The sequence below is a fragment of the Squalius cephalus genome (genome assembly GCF_949319135.1).
Source record: "Squalius cephalus genome assembly, chromosome: 19".
Lineage (NCBI taxonomy): Eukaryota > Metazoa > Chordata > Actinopteri > Cypriniformes > Leuciscidae > Squalius > Squalius cephalus.
Genome location: NC_137140.1, coordinates 21,474,586 through 21,494,270, shown reverse-complemented (window position 1 = coordinate 21,494,270; position 19,685 = coordinate 21,474,586). Strand labels below are relative to the sequence as shown.

At 36.9% G+C, this 19,685-nt stretch overlaps 1 protein-coding gene across 2 annotated transcripts; it reads right to left on the bottom strand.

The window, feature by feature from the left end:
* Positions 1 to 954: 954 nt before the first annotated feature.
* On the bottom strand, positions 955 to 19,290 carry capgb (capping protein (actin filament), gelsolin-like b). 2 transcript variants are annotated; one of them, XM_079852211.1, is made up of 9 exons: positions 19,160 to 19,290; positions 13,155 to 13,348; positions 7,059 to 7,213; positions 6,755 to 6,916; positions 6,172 to 6,321; positions 3,499 to 3,585; positions 2,454 to 2,586; positions 2,249 to 2,340; positions 955 to 1,487 (listed from the first exon to the last, which is right to left on the bottom strand). In XM_079852211.1, exons 2-9 carry the CDS (start codon positions 13,345 to 13,347, stop codon positions 1,422 to 1,424), a joined length of 1,038 nt encoding a protein of 345 aa, XP_079708337.1. In that variant the 5' UTR covers position 13,348; positions 19,160 to 19,290; the 3' UTR covers positions 955 to 1,421. The 2 variants fall into 2 exon arrangements, with proteins under 2 accessions (XP_079708337.1, XP_079708338.1); XM_079852212.1 differs by lacking the exon at positions 19,160 to 19,290 and adding an exon at positions 17,995 to 18,153.
* Between the last annotated feature and the right edge of the window lie 395 nt (positions 19,291 to 19,685).

The window sequence follows — 19,685 nt, the reverse complement described above, 5'->3', positions numbered from 1 at the left end:
AAGAGGAAATTAAACTAGACAGATGTCTAAATATATAAGCTCATGACTTTGAGTAACAAAGTGAGATAATCAAGAAATCAGGGTTTGCTTATACCTAGAAACAGTAGGGTTTGCTGAATTATACATATGATCCAATCATATTTTAGAAAAATGATGTAATTATATCACCTTTGCCATGCTCCTGTTCTATAAAAAAACTGTTGTATTCTTTTTGCTGGTGGGATTCTCTCTGAAATTTGTCTGAGGTCCTCCAGCCGTGATTAAAGCATATTCTAAGGCATTGTCTGGAGTCTGTCTAGATAATGCTGTGCAGCAAGTTAGTGGAGCACTAGAGATTTTATTTCTGTTCATACGGTTCAAGACGTTGACCGACTCAGCCGACGTTGATTAGGAGACGCGCTAGAGGATAAATATTATTAAACGTCGATCAGGAGATGTTTAGGGGCGTTGATTAGGAGGCGACCCAGTTAAGTCAGGTGTGTAAGGGGGAAAAAAAATCTACGTATTCTTAAACTGTGACCTTTTCCCAACCCTGCTTATCATGACCTAAATATCACACCCTAATCACACAGCATGATTCAGTTCACAGCAACAGTTCACGTGAAAGTAGGTGAACATTTTCTGAAACCATGCAAAAAACCATGTCATTCCTCCTCTAATCCAAAATTCTGATTTATAAAGCAATAATAATAAAAATAAACCAATGGGTTCATGGATCAAACTTTATGGCTTTATGGCAGGCTACATGTGTATTTAAATTTAGCTTTATAAATTTGGAGTTAGTAAGCTTTTATTTCTCATACAGTAACTGTATTTATGAGTTTATGTAAACCACGGTAACATGACCCTTACCTGCCCTTACGTAACATCAGTGTCCTCTTATCTGTCTAAAGGGGAATTCCAGTGCATTCGCATGAATGCAAGTCTGAGCAATAATCCCAGAAGTCTTTCCTGTTGATGCAAATGCATTTTTATTGCCATGCTGCAGTTACATACACAAAATGAGTAAAAAAAAAAGCAACAAGCACAAGAATTTCCACAGAGTTTGTGAAATAGTGCATTGGCTTGAAAAATTTGTAACATTATTCTGTTTTTAAGTAGAAGTGGCATCTACTCAGCGGTTCGTGGCTATCAAGGCTGCAACATTGACTTTCTCAATCAAAAAGGTAGTAGTATTATTAGGAAGTATTTAAAACTCTTTAAATTTTGTATTGATCAATATAAACATCTTTTAAAAGACATAAAAATATGGTAACAGACAAATAGCAAAGCCTCTCTCATTCATACGCATGATCTTATTTAATAAAACTGTACATTTGTTTATAATGTAATATCTCTGTGACTTAATTTCAGTGAATTACAGTATCTTTTGACAACTGGTTGAGTGCAGTTTATTCTTTGATCATGCAGTGAAATGAGGTTTAATTCCAGTTTTGGAAAAACTGTTTAAAGATAACAGTCTCTCTGCCCTGTGGTAAAATCTCCACCTGTAAGACAGAAAAACACTAGATTTTTAGAGGATCTGGCATCTATTCACATGGGTATAAACTCAACAGTTTTTTAGTTCTTTTGAGTAATGCTTCGAAAGGACAGACCAAACACAATGAATATAGAATATTATTTCATAGAATACTTTTGTAGACCAAAAGTGACTTTTTATGGTGCAAGTCCTCCTTAAAAGTTCGTATTTACGAGTTGAGAAGTAGTGTTTACGACGTCTGGTGCGTTTAAGTCACTTTCGCAAGATGGCGGTGTACATTTTCTTTATTAACTACACAAGGTTTTTAAACTCTACAAAAGAAACAAAGAATGTACATTAGGTGTGTTTTGCTTTTTAATGTTTTTTATTCATTTATAAAGCCACTGTAAACTTTATCGTTACATATTATATTATTATATTACAATGCAATTACATTTTGTGAAGGGAATTAGCTTATTTTGTTGTAAATAAAAAAGCCTGACAATGTCACTGCTAAATAGCTATAAATATTGTGTTGTTCCGCCACGCCCACAACTTGTAAAGATCGGGGTTTAAAGAAAATCCAGAGATTCCCACTCGTATTTATGACTTTGTGATGGCGTTCGTGTGCGTTCAACTCGTAAATACGATCTTTTCGACATGACTTGAACGCACCATTATTCCTGGGTCAATACATTTCCAGTTCTGTTAGGGGTCGGTACTGGTGCATAAATAACAAACTTTTAATATTCAAATTTAAACCACAAGAGTAATTCTACAAGTGCAGACCTGTGTTTTCATCTTGGGGTAATTCATTTGCTGGATGAAGTCATCTGCCATTTTCAGAGCAGCCCTCTTCTCTTCTGCGTTCGCTCCACTTCCTGAGAATCATAGAAAACATTTATGTATGAAGTATGAAGACAACAGAATACAAGTGATTTGTTCACCAGACACTTATCGTGTTATTGTGACATGCATGTACAAATTTTCTTACCTTTCCAAACAAAGATCTTTCCATTGGCCCCATTGTCAAGGATAAAGCAGTCATCACGTACCAGTAAGTCCTTGGCAAATGGACTTTTCTCTGATACCTTGGTCAGCTTCATTGACCCTGTTGCATCTGAAACCTATAAAGAAATGACCATTTCTCCAGATTGAATGCACATGAAACATAAATGATATGTTTGCTAGAACTTTTAGGAATTTTTTAAACATCAGATAATGTGCATTGAGCAAATATAGGTATGGATTAGATTCCTCATGGCAAGGATTCATCCGAACATCCACATGTACTGTAGTCTCAAGGGCTGTGTCCGAAATCGCCCTCTTAAATAGGGCACTATTGGAGGGAACAGTCATTTGTAGTGGTGTCTGAAACCATATTGGATGTTATCGAGTAACGAGTGTACAACCGATGTATACTCAACGGCTAGAGAATACCCATAATGCACTGTGAGGGTCACGCCGAATGAATTCCCACGTCTCGCCAGAAGATGTCGCCCGCAGCGGAATCATCCATCCATCCATTTTTCAAACCGCTGGTCCAATGTGGGTACAGCGTAATATCATACAAGTATGAATTCCTTTTTAATTATTAAATTGTTTAATTAAGGTTTATACATAGTTTCAATGACAGAGTTCAGGATACATCTTTTCATCTTACTACTGGAGCTGCTATTAAACAGCAAGCATACTATGCAAAAGTGGCAGCCCTTCCAGTCCGAATTTTTCTCCTTTTCATTCATTCACTTCTTCAAATGGACTATATTAATGGATTAATAAAGGGAAACGTGAACACGATTTCGAACACAGCTATGGATTTTCTACAGTTTAGATCAGGAGCGCAAAACTCAGTTCCTGGAGGTCCACAGCGTTGCAGAGTTTAGCTTCAACCCTAATTATCTCTAATCATCTGATCCAGCTTATCAAGTCCTTATTAAGGCTTATTTGAAAACTACAAGTATGTAGTATCTAGGAGCTCAGTTTTGAACCCCTGGTTTAGATTAACACAAGCCTAACACATAACAGAGTTGTGGTACCTTGTAGAGGGAGGCGGAATTTGATGCATCTGCTTGACTGTCTTCCTCTGGAGTGCTTTCTTTCAGCTCTGGCACTGGACCAAGAACCTGTTTATTATAACAGAAGATGGAGAGGACGAGAGAAACACAGTCAGAGCTCATCGGCAAAAAACAGTATTCATAAACATGACATGTTTTGTTTTTCTATTTTATGTCAAAAATTTTATTTTGTGTGTGGGTGTTTTGGACTTCAGATAAAGTAAAGAAAGAATATTCAGTGATCAATTTTGAAAATGTTTATATTATGTTATATGTTATATTATAAATGTAAACTGTTATAAACTAAATTATTTACTGTTTATAATTTATTATCAGTGATTTAAGCTGAAATATTGGAAAAAGGGTTTTCCGCTGTGTTTTAGAAGAACTAATGATTTTTTGAAACATACTTATTCACTGTTTACTTATTTAAAGTATGTTAAAAGTATGCTGTTCTTTCAGATTTTTTAATTCTGGCCTTTAATTTGAGAGCAAAAAAAGAAAAGAAATAAAAGTTGAGTGCTTTTCTTAACAAAAAAGAAAATGAAACACAAACGTATCAACCTTCTGATAATACTGTTTCTCGGTCCAAAACCTCTACTCCATTTCAACAGCTGTTTATGAGCACTATTCATTTACAGCACAACTTTAAGCTAAGCTTTTAAAAACTTGCGGTGTACACTGCTGTCTCCAGATACCAATATTTTAACAATTCAGAATAGATGAATCACTGTCTGGCCTACTGAGATTTCAGTATGGAGATAAAGGTTAGGATCATGATTTTTTGGTTTTACTACAGCACGCCGTGGGTGTATATTAGCACCGTTTGTTGTTTCCTTTTGGGTAATTGTGGCATGGGACATCAGACTTAAAAGGATTAAAGTGAAGTGTAAAGCTAAAGAATCATAAAGGGTAGAGTTGATGCAGAGTAGAAAAATATACTGTATGTATGTATGTATGTATATGTATGCATATATATATATACAGTGCCCTCCACAATTAATGGCACCCCTGGTAAATATGATCAAAACTGGCTGTAAAAAATAAATCTGCATCGTTTATCCTTTTGATCTTTCATTCAAAAAATGTGCAAAATTCTAACCTTTCATTGAAGTAAAAGAATTGAAAGTGGGGGGGAAATCACATTATGAAATAAATGTTTTTCTCCAAAACACGTTGGCCACAATTATTGGCACCCCTAGAATTTTTTACGAGTAAAATATCTCTGAAGTATATTCCCATTAATATTTACCTTTTTTAGTACACCAGGGTGACTAGGAACAGGAAATTGTCCAGCTATGACTTCTTGTTTCACAGGAGTTTAAATATGAGGAAACACAAAGGCCAAATTCCCTTAATCATCCATCACAATGAGTAAAACCAAAGAATATAGTTCTGATGTGCAGCAAAAGATTGTTGAGCTTCACAAAATAGAAAGTGGCTGTAAGACAAAAGCTAAAGAATTGAAAATCCCCATTTTGACCATCAGGGCATTAATTAAGAAGTTATAATCAACTAAAGATGTTACGAATCTGCCAGGAAGAGGACGTGTGTCTATATTGTCTTAATGGACGGTGAGGAGGAAAGTTTGAGTGGCCAAAGACTCTCCAAGGATCATAGATGGAGAATTGCAGAGATTAGTTGAGTCTTGGGGGTCAGAAAGCCAAAAAAAACAACTAAAAAAAACCCTACATCCCCACATGTTGTTTGGGAGGGTTTCAAGAAAAATCCTCCTCGCTCCTCCAGAAACAAACTCCAGCAAATTTAATTGTCAGACATGACTGGAACTTCAAACGGCACAGGGTTCTGTGGTCAGATGAGACTAAAAAAATAGCTTTTTGGCAGCAAACACGCTAGATGGGTTTGGTGAACACAAGGATAAAAAGTACCCCATGTGTACAATTTAATATACCGTTGGATCTTTAATGTTGTGGGCATATTTTTCTGCTGGAGGTCCTGGACTTCTTGTTCAGATACATGGCATCGTGGATTCTATCAAATATCAACAGATAAAAAATCAAAACCTGACGGCCTCTGCTAGAAATCTTATAATGGGCCGTGGTTGGATTTTCCATCAGGACAACGATCCAAAACAAACATCAAAATCAACACAAAAATGGGTAACTGAGCACAAAATGAAGCTTCTGCCATGACTGTCCCAGTCCCCTGACCTGATGAGAGTGAACTGAAGCACCAACATGGATCTGGGAATCTGAAGGATCTGGAGAGATTCTGTATGGAGGAATGGTCTCTGATCTCTTGTCAGGTGTTCTCCAAACTCATCAGCCATTATAGAAGAAGACTCAGAGCTGGTATCTTGTCAAAAGGAGATTGCAAAAAGTATTTAATAAAAGGGTGCCAATAATTGTGGCCAACGTGTTTTGGAGAAAAACATTTATTTCATAATGTGATTTCTCCCCCACATTCAATTCTTTTACTTAAATGAAAGGTTAGAATTTTGCAAATTTTCTGAATGAAAGATCAAAAGGATAAACGATGCAGATTTATTTTTTACAGCCATTTTTGATCATATTTACCAGGGGTGCCATTAATTGTGGAGGGCACTGTATATATATATATATATATATATATATATATATATATATATATAAATTTATTTATTTTTTTGGTCAAAATACAATGGACTGTTGTTACCTTTAGCATTTCCTGTGTCTCCTCTCCCTCATTGATGTTAGTGATCTGGGCTTTGCCGTGTCTCTCTGTATCTCTGATCAGAGTGGCGATCTCCCGCACCTTCTGCTTCTCAAAGATGTTTGCCTGAGATCCTATCCATGACACAATTATCTAGAGAATAAAAAGATTTTATAATAATCATACAAAATGTATTTCAAATAACTGCTACATTATATTTTGTTGATATGCAGTGTTGTACAATGCAGAGCAGTTTACATTTTTATTTTATTAAATAAAAGCATTTTAGTTGAAATAGGAATTTTTTGCATTTCTTTACTGTAACTTTTGATAATTTTAATGCATCCTTGCTGAATAAAATAATTTCTTTCAAACAAACAAACAAAGAAATGAACGAACAACAAAAAAACATACTGACCCTAAACTTTTTAACAGAAGTGTATAGAGAGACATACCCAGACAGCAACATAGTGTCGGCCCAGATCTGGCCCACATCTGGTACATGTTGATTCCACGTGTACTGGATGTGGGCCGACACTATATGTTGCTGTCTGGGATAGCAAAAGTCAAACAGACAGGCACAAACCTCGCCAAGGTCGAGTATGAAGCAATCCCCTTTGTTAAAGCTCTGCCAGCTCAAATCCACTTCCTTGGCTCTGATGTTGCGCTTCCCTTTGATTTGGTATAACCTCTGAATGGGTCCAGATCCAGACTGTGTTCTTCTGAAGCCAGACTCCACACCTCCCTCCTGTACAAACAGAATAGCGTGACTATGCAAGGAACATAAGAACTCTTTACTACTGTACTACTGTAACAATCAGTTCATTTATATATATAGAGCCTTTTTGTGTACATGTGAGAGAATGTGAACACACACAAACACATCTCACCTTGTAGCTTACTCCTCGAGGGAAGAGGTTCATGAATTCTGGGGACTCATAGCCCTGAACCTGTCTGTGCTGGACTGGATCTCCTCCCAGGAAGTTATCCAGCTGCGTAGCCAACATGGCACAAGCGACCTGCTCGTCACGAGACGATTTCTCTCCTAAAAGGGAGAAAGAGGAAGAGAGAAAATTAGGTTACACTTTATTTTGATGGACCTTTTAGACAATCTATAAGTAACATTGCAGCTAAATGTGAACTAACTCTCAAAGTATTAGTTGAGTATTAGTAGATTGTTAGGGTTAGTAGAATAAGGTGGCGTAGTTGAAAAGTTACTTATAGTCAGTAAAATGTCTGTTGGTGGACCATTAAAATAAAGTGTAAGCAGATTTTAAGCAGACAGTCTAATAATACTCTACTAATATTCTAATGAGACATGTAAGTGCAACATACAGTCATCAGCACTTTATTTTACAGTCCTGTTCCTTATTAACATATATACTTATTATAGTAATTGCAATAACTGGGTAATAACTAGGAACTAACCCTGGCCTGAACCTACCCCTAAACCTAACCTTAAAGGGTTAGTTCACCCAAAAATGAAAATTCTGTCAGTAATTACTCACCCTCATGTTGTTCCAACCCCGTAAGACTTTAGTTCATTTAAACTTAAGGTTGAGCCACTGAAGTCACTTGGACTATTTTAGCGATATTTTTACTAACTTTTCTGGACTGGCAGGATGAAACTGCCTAGAAGCCTATGAAGGAGCCAGACAGATCTCAGATTTCATCAAAAATATCTTCATTTGTGTTCCGAAGATGAACGAAAGTCTTACGGGGTTGGAACAACATGAGGGTAAGTAATTACTGACAGAATCTTCATTTTTGGGTGAACTAACACTTTAACCCAAGTAGTTACCTTACATTACCATGTACTTTTTAGGTAAGTAGACGAAAGTGCACATACTGTAAAATAAAGTGCAACGGAATGACTAAAGGGGGCCATAAAAATGTTACTGAAAATGAATTGTAACACTTTACACTAAGGTTCATTAGTTAACATTAGTTATTAGTTACTGCATTATTAGTACTAACTATGAGTTATACATTTGTTACTGTATTTGTTAATGTTAGTTAACAAAAATACTTTTTTGTTCATTGTTTGTTCATGTTAGTTCACAGTGCATTAACTGATGTTAACAAAATTTTAATAAAGTATTAGTAAATGTTGAAATTAACATTAACAAAGATTAGTTCATTAACAAAGTGCAGTTCATTATTAGTTCATGCTCATTAATGTAGTTAACTAATGTTAACTAATGAACATTATTGTATAGTCAGTGTTACCAAATTAATATATATTGGATAATCGGTAACACTTTACAATAAGGTCTTATTTGTTAACATTAATGAATGCATTTGTTAGTGCATGAAGTAACTACGAGCACTGGGCTGTGTATTATTAACCTGTTAACATCAGTTAATAAAACACAATTGTTCATTGTCTGTTCATGTTAGTTCAAAGTGCATTAACTAATGTTAACAAAAATAACTTTTGACTATTTTGAAATTAACATTAACTCAGATTAACAATTGCTGTAGAAGTATTGTTTATTGTTAGTTCATGTTAACTAATGTAGTTAACTTATATTAGCAGATGAAACCTTATTGTAAAGTGTTACCCAATCATTTAAAAGTATGGAATCCACTCACATAATTCACTTTACAAACTTCCTCTCTTACATGCAGCCAATAAAAAGGTCAGCAAATGCAAATAAGAGAAAGCAATTAGGAAGAACGTTCTTTCAACAAACACTGTGTGTGCAATTTTGCACAATTCTGTCCTGTGTGATATGCCACCAACATAGCCACTTCCTCTGCACCTCTGAGCAACCATTGTCTGTGCTGAACTGTTTGACCTAAATGCAAGGCCATTTGTGGTAGGGCTTGGGTGAATGATCAAAATATATTTAAAGTTATTAGTTTTTCTTTCTACAATGACAAAAAATGATTAAGATAAAATGATTCTTGCGCTGCATTTCGTTTAGCAATGATGATATGACATACATAGCAATTTATTATATATAGCAATGAAATATTTTTATTTTATTAGCATTTTTTTCTTCTTCTTGAGGTTCAAGGAAATATGCTGTTGAAAAGACTTTTCAGGTTCAATAAATGCATGATGTTTCCAAAATTGAAAAGTGCATATATTATTATTTATTACTTTTTTTATATTTAAGGTTCAAGGAAATATGCTGTTAAAAGGTTCAATAAATGCAATAAATAAATAATGCATGATGTTTTCAAAGTCAATGAGTAATTGTAAAACAATCGTGATCTCAATCATGACCAGAATAATCATGATTTTCTGGTATGTGTAGAACAAGGAGGTATTGTCTCTGCAATAGAAGGTTCATTATGAATGAATGATATGGTTGGGTTAGGAACTGAGACCAGGGATTCTGAGTAATGAAGAGATGGATTGAGGGTGTTTATGGATAAGGGATGGTTAATGAGAAGGCATGAGAGAAGATGGCTCATCATGCTGACAACCTGCTTAGTGTTACCTAAAGCACCGGATACACCATAAGACAATAGACCTAACTGAAGTCCTGTCACAGGCCTGCTGAAACATTAATGACCAATGAAAACACACGCCCATGCCTTTTTCCTTTGGGAGTCTTCCCTCTTCACCCCTCTATCCTGTCTAACAGCCGTTCTATCCCAACTTTCTGTTCACTCACTCAGACTTGGGTCGGGTCCACTCGACTGTGTGATCATGCGTATCGTTTATCTCAACAGGCTATTGTCTCAGTCTTTCAGACCCCATACCACCACAATAATCATGACTGACTGACCCTGACCCTGGCTTCACTTCTTGTTATGTATATCCTCATGCCATACGCAATGTTGTTCTATGGAACATAACATTTTTTAAGAATCTTTGTGCATCTTTTTTTTCCCATAAAACAACCATAGCGACCATGTCTTTAACACCTGCAAAATAAAAAATAAATAAAAATAATAATAAAATAAATTATTTAAATGAATAAAAATGTGGTATAAAAACATTTAAGACTTTTTGTGCATCGTTTTTCCATAAAAAAAAAAAACAGTTCATGGTGACCACGTCTGTCCAGCTTCAAAAGTAACAAAGAAATAAACTTGGGTCTTTTTTTAATTGTAGTATTGTAAGTAAATAATGACATAATGTACTTTAGTCATTAGCATGATGGTGAATTTAGTGAATTAAAGGAGGGGATTCACTTCTGGCAAGATGGGCGTTTTAATAAAACTTGGCTCTCTATGCATGAGAAAAGCAAAAATATTGGTTTCACTTGGTCCTTTTAACACATTCTGTTGACTATCAATAACGTTGCACCTACATGTCTACTAACTTTCATTAGAGTGTTTGTAGAGTATTAGTAGACTGGTAGGGTTAGGGTTAGAATAAGTAGACGTAGTTGCATAGTTACTTATAGTCAGTAGAATGTCTGTTGGAGGATCATCACAATAAAGACTTAGCAGATATTAAGCATACAGTCTACTAATGCTCTAATGAGAGTTAGCTGACATGTAGTTGCAAAAGTTAGGGGAGACCGGGAACAGTTGCAACAGGGGATGGTTGCAACATGACGACACTCATACTGCACATGCACAGTTAGACCCTTCCCCCACCAAGAAGACAAAAGACATATTCAACATCTGCTGCTGCATTTATTGAACAAAACTTGTTTTGGTGGTATGAAAGTATTTTGTTGACTTCTAAGTGACATGGTTAGCATGTGTCAAAGTCAGTGTGTCTAGCAGGCATATGCTGTTCTGTCACGGCTGATAGGGTTGGGGACAGTTGCAACAAGTTATAAATTGCATGTTTAACAAAAGTTCGTTGCATTGCAAATTGTTCAATTCATCCTGTCTGACATGGAAATATGGAGAGATTGAATAGCATCTGTAACACCTGCACACTGAATCTATGTAGGCCTATGTTCTACACAAAAACAAACAAAACTCAATAACTGTTACTTGATAAATATGACTAAATAAATAAATAATAGGCTACAATAATATAATTGTATAAATAAATAATACTATAATATTATAGTAGGTCTAAAACAGTTAATATTTTCAGAATTCTATGCTCATTGAGACAAAAAGCTAAAGTTAATTAGTGAAATTTAAGGTATTTTTAACATGTTGCAACCGTCCCCTGGGTTGGGGTCAGTTGCAACATCTGGCTTCTTCCATTCAAATAAATACTGTGAATGATATGTCATATGTGATCATCTTTAAATGGTATGGGTAATTAGCAGACAGATGCAAGTTTAATACATACAAATTTGGTTGGTCTAGTCCACTCCAAATAGTCTCTGAGTAACTGAGAGAAATGCAAAAAGTGTTGCAACCGTCCCTGGTCTCCCTACCATCAAAATAAAGTGTTACCAAAATATTTTTGAAATCGGTTCTTATGACTAGAGAAAACAGAGAAAGAAGGCTGTGGTGTTCCCTTTTACCAAAAACTTCAACTTTTGATGTTTTTTCTTTTATACAAACTTTTAAGATGATTCATGATGTCTCAAGGCATTTAACGATTATATTACGGCAAATCCACAGTGACGGATGGGTGAATAAAGTTAATTATGAATTGGCAGTCGATGAGTCCACCTTTTTCAAACCTGGGAGCTAAAGGTTCGAATCCCACTTGGAGTGTGTTGAGTAGGACAGGTCACATTTGGTGCCGTGACCCGGATGGGCGTGAGGTTTGGGGGGTGAGTTTAATAAACGTAGCCCAGTAAGAACTGTGCCTGTAAACCTCACTCCCCTGGCCTCAAGAGGCGTGGTGACACTAGCGGCCATTGTATCTAACGTTCCTTATTAGTGAGCCCACCTCCCATTCTGGAGACCCCGGTGTGAATCCCGCTCTGAACAGGTCGAGTAGGACCGGATACACATATAGTACTGACATTGCAAACTAATCCTTTAAAGGATTAACTTAGTTCACCTCAAAATGAAAATTTCCTGATAATTTACTCACCCCAATGCCATCCAAGATGTTCATGTCTTTCTTTCTTCAGTAGAAAAGAAATTAAGTTTTTTGAGGAAAGGATTTTTCTCCACACAATTGGCTTCAACGGCAACCAGAATGTTGAAGTTCAAATCAATGCCGTTTCAAAGGGCTCTGAAGAGCTCTGCACGATCCCAGCTGAGGAATATGGTCTTATCTAGCGAAACGATCGGTCATTTTCTAAAAAAAAATTAAAATGTATATACTTTTTAACCACAATCATTTGTCTTGAGCTGGTCTGCGACGCGCCACGCATTGCGTCATCACGTTGGAAAGGTCACGCGTCACGTCATCTATCTAAGTTATTTGTCTGTGTACTCCGGTTCAAAAAGGTAGGGAAGGGCGAAAAATTCCATCTCATTTTCTCTTCCAAATTCAAAATCGTCCGACATCTTTGTTTTAATTTATTATTATTATTTTCTTCTTCTTTTTTTCGTAACCTTTCCAACGTGATGACATAATACGTGGCGCCGCTGGCGCGTCGCAGACCCAGACCAGCACAAGACGAACAATTGTGGTTAAAAAGTATATAAATTTTTAGAAAATGACCGATCGTTTCGCTAGATAAGACCCCACTCCTCAGCTGGGATCGTGCAGAGCCCTTTGAAGAACTTCAGAGCCCTTTGAAACGGCATTGATTTGAACTGCAATATTCTGGTTACCGCTAAAGCCAATTGTGTGGAGAAAAATCCTGAAATGTTTTCCTCAAAAAAATTAATTTCTTTTCCACTGAAGAAAGAAAGACATGAACATCTTGGATGGCATTGGGGTGAGTAAATTATCAGGAAATTTTCATTTTGAGGTGAACTAATCCTTTAAATGTTGATGCATTCTAATGTGTTTTCAGGCCACATGTTCTGTCCCTTTAAAACCATCATTAAAAGAAAATACAGAACCCTACTTGCCATATGATGTTAATAATAAAAGTATGAAATGATGTCATCAAATACTAAATTGTGTATCCCGTGTATTTCAGACTGCATAGCTGAAAGCGACAAAATTAACCAATGGAGAAAATCAGCAGCTATCATCTCACCAATCCACATGTGGAGGTCTGCACCCTGGTCACCCCGGTTATCCAGCACAAGGTAGGAGTCACCATTGAAGAAAGCCCCCACCTCAGCTTTATCCAGAGGAACAGCCTTCATCTTCTCCACTCGCCAACATCTCAGTCCCGGCTGCCTAATCTCGTCCCCAAACTGCCCTGGAGCGGCCTGAAATCGGAGCATTCTGCAGAGACAGAACAAATTGTGAAGAGAGGACTGGATCAAAAAAAAACGAAGCCCCCGAAAGGACTACGGGCAGCAGATATCTGATTTATGGATTAATAAAAAGATTCATTCTTTGTCTTGAACTATGCCTGTGACTTGAGGTCAGTGTTTCCCAGGCCTGTTCCTGGAGAATTCCCGTGTTAAATATCCTAATGAGTTGATGAGATGAATCAGGAACAAGATTAGGAAACACAGGGTGCTTCTCAATTTGAAGGCTGCGTCCTAAAGGCCTCATTATACTTCTGCGTCGGACCTACGCCGGAGCCTATACGCCGTAGGCAACGTGTTGGTTTTAATTTATACTTCTGCGTCGTTGTCCGCGTTGACGCACCTAGGGAGCCTTTAAGGCCTATTTATACTTCTGCGTCGAACTGCCGCCGTAGCTACGTCGTAGGCTGTGTGTAGCGCGCGTACCCTACGGCGTACCCTGACGTGCACCTCTCCAAAAATGTAACAACGCGTCAATTCTACGCGGACGCAAGCGCTGTGATTGGTCTGCCAGAACCCCTCCCTCGGGGTTTCACATGCTCCTTAGGTGCGTCAACGCGGACAACGACGCAGAAGTATAAATTAAAACCAACACGTTGCCTACGGCGTATAGGCTCCGGCGTAGGTCAGACGCAGAAGTATAATGAGGCCTTAAGGCTGCATATCTAGGCAGTCACATCATCAAGCTCTGTCAAAGTTCAAAAGATCAACATTTAATTGATATAGAATGTTTTTGAAAAAGTCTTTACTGTCACTTTACCTTACTGAACACAAGTATTAAAAAAAAAATCGTACTGACCCCAAACTTTTGAACGGTAGTGTACTGTATATTTAGGTACCGAAAGTGTATCTTTTAATTTAAAAAGAGAAGAAAAGATTTCATATTACATGTTTCTTTAACAGGAAATATTTATTTTCACAAGTTGATGAACTGTTATTCTGTTATTCTATATTTATAACGCAGTTTTTCCATCGCCTAACTTAAATGTTTTTTCCACAACATTTTGCACAAAAAAAGAGAAAACCCCAAACCTAGCAGCATCCTTCATAATAAAACCCTACTAGTCGTTTGGCTTTTGGCCCGAGGGATACTCTATTGTAGCTCTGCTCCTCTCACTAATTTGCCAAGAGAGCTATCAGTTAAAGACTGCTGTTATCTGATTGGTTCTCTGACCTGTCAGTAACCTGACTGCCAAAACACATGGTTTGGATTCTGGAAATCTGTTTGTTTGGACACTACAGACAGTGTCAGTGTGTTGGAGGCTCACATGAAAACATATGTAGATTCCAGCGCACTACTGCCAATAAAACACTCAAGACAATAAAGATATGTTAGCCTGGGGATGAGTTTTGGTTCTATTATTCTTAATAAAGCTGCCATAAGCCATATGTACACAGGCTAAAAAACAGCACCTTATTGCTGTGTTTTTCTTACTTGTCAATAATGAATGTGAACTGTTAAGTCTTCCAAGCGCCGTCTTTTCTTATCAAATGTTTTCATTCGAATGGAAACCTGACTAAATCAATTATTGGTAATATAAGATAGGATATCATCTTTGACAGGCACGTGGATTAACAACATAAATAGTGGCGCTGCAAATAAACTGGCATGGTAAAAATAAATCAATCAGTCTAATTAGGCTCTTCTTGTAATGGTCTGACACTGAGAGGAGCTCTGCATTACTTCACTCTCATTTAAAGCGGCCTCTTATGTCACTCCAAGACATGCCATACAGAGAGTCAGACACGTCCAGTTTCACAACGCCAAAGAATGCATCTTATTTGCTCACATAGTTACTGTTGTGAACACATATGAAACAGTGTCAAAGGGTAAATTGCGCTGCTGGCTGCTCCTCCCTCTTTATCTGTTCCTTCAGTCCATATACTCTGTTTAGTCACAGTTGGACATGACGCCTCATTAACTGCAAGGAAGCATTAACAGGGAACCACCCCTAATAAATACTGATTCATTTGTAGCTATTCCAAGTTCACTTTATGATACAAATTTATGATCGGTTTTAAACATGTATGACAGGCTAAATTTAAATTCCACTAGATAGTAATTGTAATTTTGAGAGAAGATATAAGATGTAGCTACTGTAATGTGTAGTAAAAACACTTATTAAGAAAAGAAGCGAGATAGACCGTTTCAGTCATAAAACCTCTTCAGAATGAGTAGAGATTTTATTTAACCTGGTCCTGTTACAGCTAAACATTAAAGTCCCCATGAAATCAAAATTAGCAGTATTTTCTTTGCACTAAATGTAAGTAGGCTTAGTATTTATTTATACCCGTTAAACACTTTATTCCCACAATTACCGGATTGGTCGCGTCAAAAGCTGACGTTACCCGCCTCCACGCCTCTGATTCAACAGGATTTATTTTGTAATTTTGTCTGGCTCAATCAGATAATGGTGGGCGGAGTGTAAATTTACAACAAGGTGGGCTCTTAATTTTTTTCATGGAATATTGCAGTATTTATTATAAATGATTAACCATACAAATTTTTTTTTTAATTCATGTGTTCTCATAATCTTTTATCAAAATAACTTCCCTTCGCTCTTGCAAAATCTTTTTTTCTTTTCTCTTCTCTGATGATGTGTTTACTTGCACGAGGGCGGGGCAACCTGTCACTCACATGTCATGACAGCAATAGCAAACCACAATGATCCGATCATTTGCAGAGGGACAAAATCAAGTCCCAACCTACTTTTTTTTTCTTTTTCAAGAAGCTGTTTGGGTCGGATATAAGTCACAATAGGGAAGAAAAGACTACCTCAACTTCAGTTTCATGCTGACTAAACAATTCATCTGACAAAAGTTATTTGTATCCTCCATGTCATGAACAAGCAATGGCCTCAGTGTTCACAATGCTCCACCTCATTGAGGACTTTAACACCCCACCCTCACACTAAAGCGTGGTGTAAAACAGCAATTCATTCTGTTTTATCGAGGAAGCTGATGTGAAAGTGTCTCAGCTTAAGCAAAAAATGACCGTTAGCGTGTTAGAAATGCCCAACTACAGTGACATGTAGAACCACAGGGCAAAGAACAAGCAAGCTGGCACAATCTGTTTCCTGTGATGATTAGCAAGTTTCTGTATACTTATGTGACATAACTGGATGTAACAGCCATTCATTCACAAAATCCCAGATGGTCAAATGATCTCTATCCATATGCATTACCATTACACATAACCACTATAATATATATACTTTAAAAAAATAGATATATTTTTAATGGTGAAGTGTGTTACTGTGATTTTAGCGTCACCAAGCAGAATTTCAAAAAGAATGCGTTTGAAATCGCATACTGTCACCCTGCATATGAATGATTTTAGTAGGCGAAACATTACATGTAGAGTAGTATGTCCGAATTTACAGTATTCATAAAACATAACATGGCAATGACAACATGGCAGATGTAGTAAGTCAGGATTTCATTAATACTACACAAATTCATACTATATTGAACATACTTTTAAACGGTCCCAAAGACCTACTCAGACAGTATGTCATTTCAGACGTAGCTTAAGAGTAGGCTAGGCATCACATTTTAAGAAAAACCTAATTTGCAACTGTAAAAAATTATGTTCTATAAAAGTATGTATGAACGCAGTCCGAAAATACGACAGCCACCATGTTCTACGTATCTACGACATCAATTGCATCACTTCCCTGCCATTCAAAGTTGTACATTAAATGTGCAGTTCGTCCTGGTATTTTTCACCTATGAATACTACTAATTCAGGCATACTAATGTCACAAACTACTTTTCATTTACTATATTAGAGAAAAAGGCATGATCAAATGTGGGGATTGTTTTCAGACATGTTTCCTGAACACTCCCCCCATCTGCCATTGGCCAACCAGACATAATAGTCCCGCCCCCTCTGCCACACCATTGGCAGTTACTTCACTACTCCAACACTGCCATTCATAAATCCTCTCCCATGGCCTCATGGGATAGTAAAGCGTGCATGGTATGCACACTTCAGAATCTCATCAGAAGTAGATCATCCGTGTACTTTTTGCCTACTCTTTTATGAGTAGGCTACTGTGAATTCAGACATACTTCTTTTGTCACATACTGTTTTTTGCTGACTAGCCTATATAGTAGAAAATTATGTGATTTCGGATGCAGCCCCTTTATCATCCCTACGTGTGGTTTACTTATAGTTGAAAATAAAAATATATATTTATATATATATATAATACAGCCTATTTTATACATAAAATGTTTTCAAAATATGTTAATTTGAGCATTTTAGCATTACAAAATACAGAACTTTCAGTTTTAAACAGTGATCACAAATGTAGCCTACTGACTCAAGATTGTCATTGCTCTGAAAACAATAGTAGGCTGGGCTATCTATTACAGAATATCATCAAATATGACAAACATACAGGTACATCATCGCAGGATAGTGGAGCTTTGCCAATGCGACTAATGTGAAGACAGTAGAAGTAAAGAGTGTGATGAGCACTCAAAGCTAAGAAACGCTAGTCCACTTAACTGTAAAACCCCTTCGGCCTGCTCCGGCATGCTTTCTGAGTCCGGCTCCATTCTGCCTTTTCCAGTGTGTGTGTGTGTGTGTGTGTGAGTGTGAGAGTTCACCTGGCCTGGTTAGCTTATATGTGTCCAGTAACTGGACACGGGGGAATAATCCGAGCGGCCCTGCCGAAGACGCCCCACACCGAGAAGAGTCGGGTTGCCTGACAAACGCTAAACACTAGCGTGATAATCACCATCCATCTTTCCTCCACTCATCAGAAGGAGTTGATGGAGGAAACACGGTAAAACATGGTTTTGGTTTCTAAGACAAAAAGTTACGGTGTCCAGAAAGAGGTGGAGGTTGCTGTTTTTTATTTTTATCTTAAAATGTAATTATCTTTCATTAATTTGGACTCCTTTTTTTGTTTAAATTTGATACTTTTAGTAACAAGTTAGATTGTAGCTAACAGAAGTAGCTTGTGGCTTATAAATTATAATACGCAAATTACCTGTCAATGTAGACAAACTTTATGGTCAGAAACTATGAACTAGATGTAAGCAAAACCATAAGTCAAAACAGTTATTGATATATGTAATAATTTTTAATAAACTGTAGGCTAGGCGCTTGGCTGGCATAATAAATTACAAAAATCTAAATGATCTTGTAGCATAAATTATCACAGTGTCATAATAAATCAAAAAGAGAAGTGAGATGGAAAGAACTGATGAAGAGGTTGATAAGTCACACTGATATGATATAGCATATATAGGCTATTATAAGGAGACATGCAAGTAGATCGATGCGAACTAGATCGAACAGATAAATTGCAAGACAAAGCCATACAAATATTTTATATGAATTCTCAGACAGAACTGCAATCAAGTTCGACAAAATGGCTATCACTCAATGGAGGGATTGTATCCCAAAAAATACAAGCTATTTCTGTTATGCATTTCATTTCATTTGGGAAGCTCAAGTTCTCTATTTTAAAAATTCAAGATCAAGTCAAAATCAGAATGTGCAAAATAGATATTTTTTAACTAACTTTTGAATTTTAAATGTTGAGTAATAATGAGTACTTTAAGAAATAAGCTAGATGTGAAACTAAGGTGTGGCATTTTAGGAGCGTCTCTCCTACCTAAAATTCACTCTGCTTTAAGTTACTTTTCTTTCAAAATGAATGAATTTGGCATAACAGGAAAGCAGCTGTAAAGAGGGCTGGTTTTGAGGGTTATGCATGTATAATTAGTGAATTTCTGAGCATTTTTAGAGATTTTCAGTGCTTACCTTGCTGTTGTTGCTGAAGTTGGAGGACCCTGCAGAGTTTTTAGAAAGAAAGGAAGAGAATTTGTAGAAGAGAGACTGTGTACAAAATCACTTCCTGCATTAGTTCTGGCCCAGCCCTTTGAAATACACCCCCACATAAACAAACAGATGCCAAAAAATAAAAAAGGACAAGAGCACACAAGAGTGAAATTCACAGATTTGTTAAAAGTTAAACAAATGATTTGCCCGTTTTGAATACATTTGACTACAGGAAACCCCTCATGGACTACGGACTAAAAAGAGAAGAAAATATCTCAAAATAATGTTTAGCCAGCTCAGAGGGGTTTCTGTTTCTCCTGTTACATATTTGAGTCACACCCAGTCAGTAACAAAGCATTCATAATTATGTCAGGGCTTGCCTATGGACACAAACCAAAGTTTGATATACAGGCTTTCCAGTTTCAAGGCTCATCCAATCACAGAGCTGGAAGTCACAGCTAACAGTCGTGACAACTTTACACACAATGGCTGTGACTGCATTCACTCA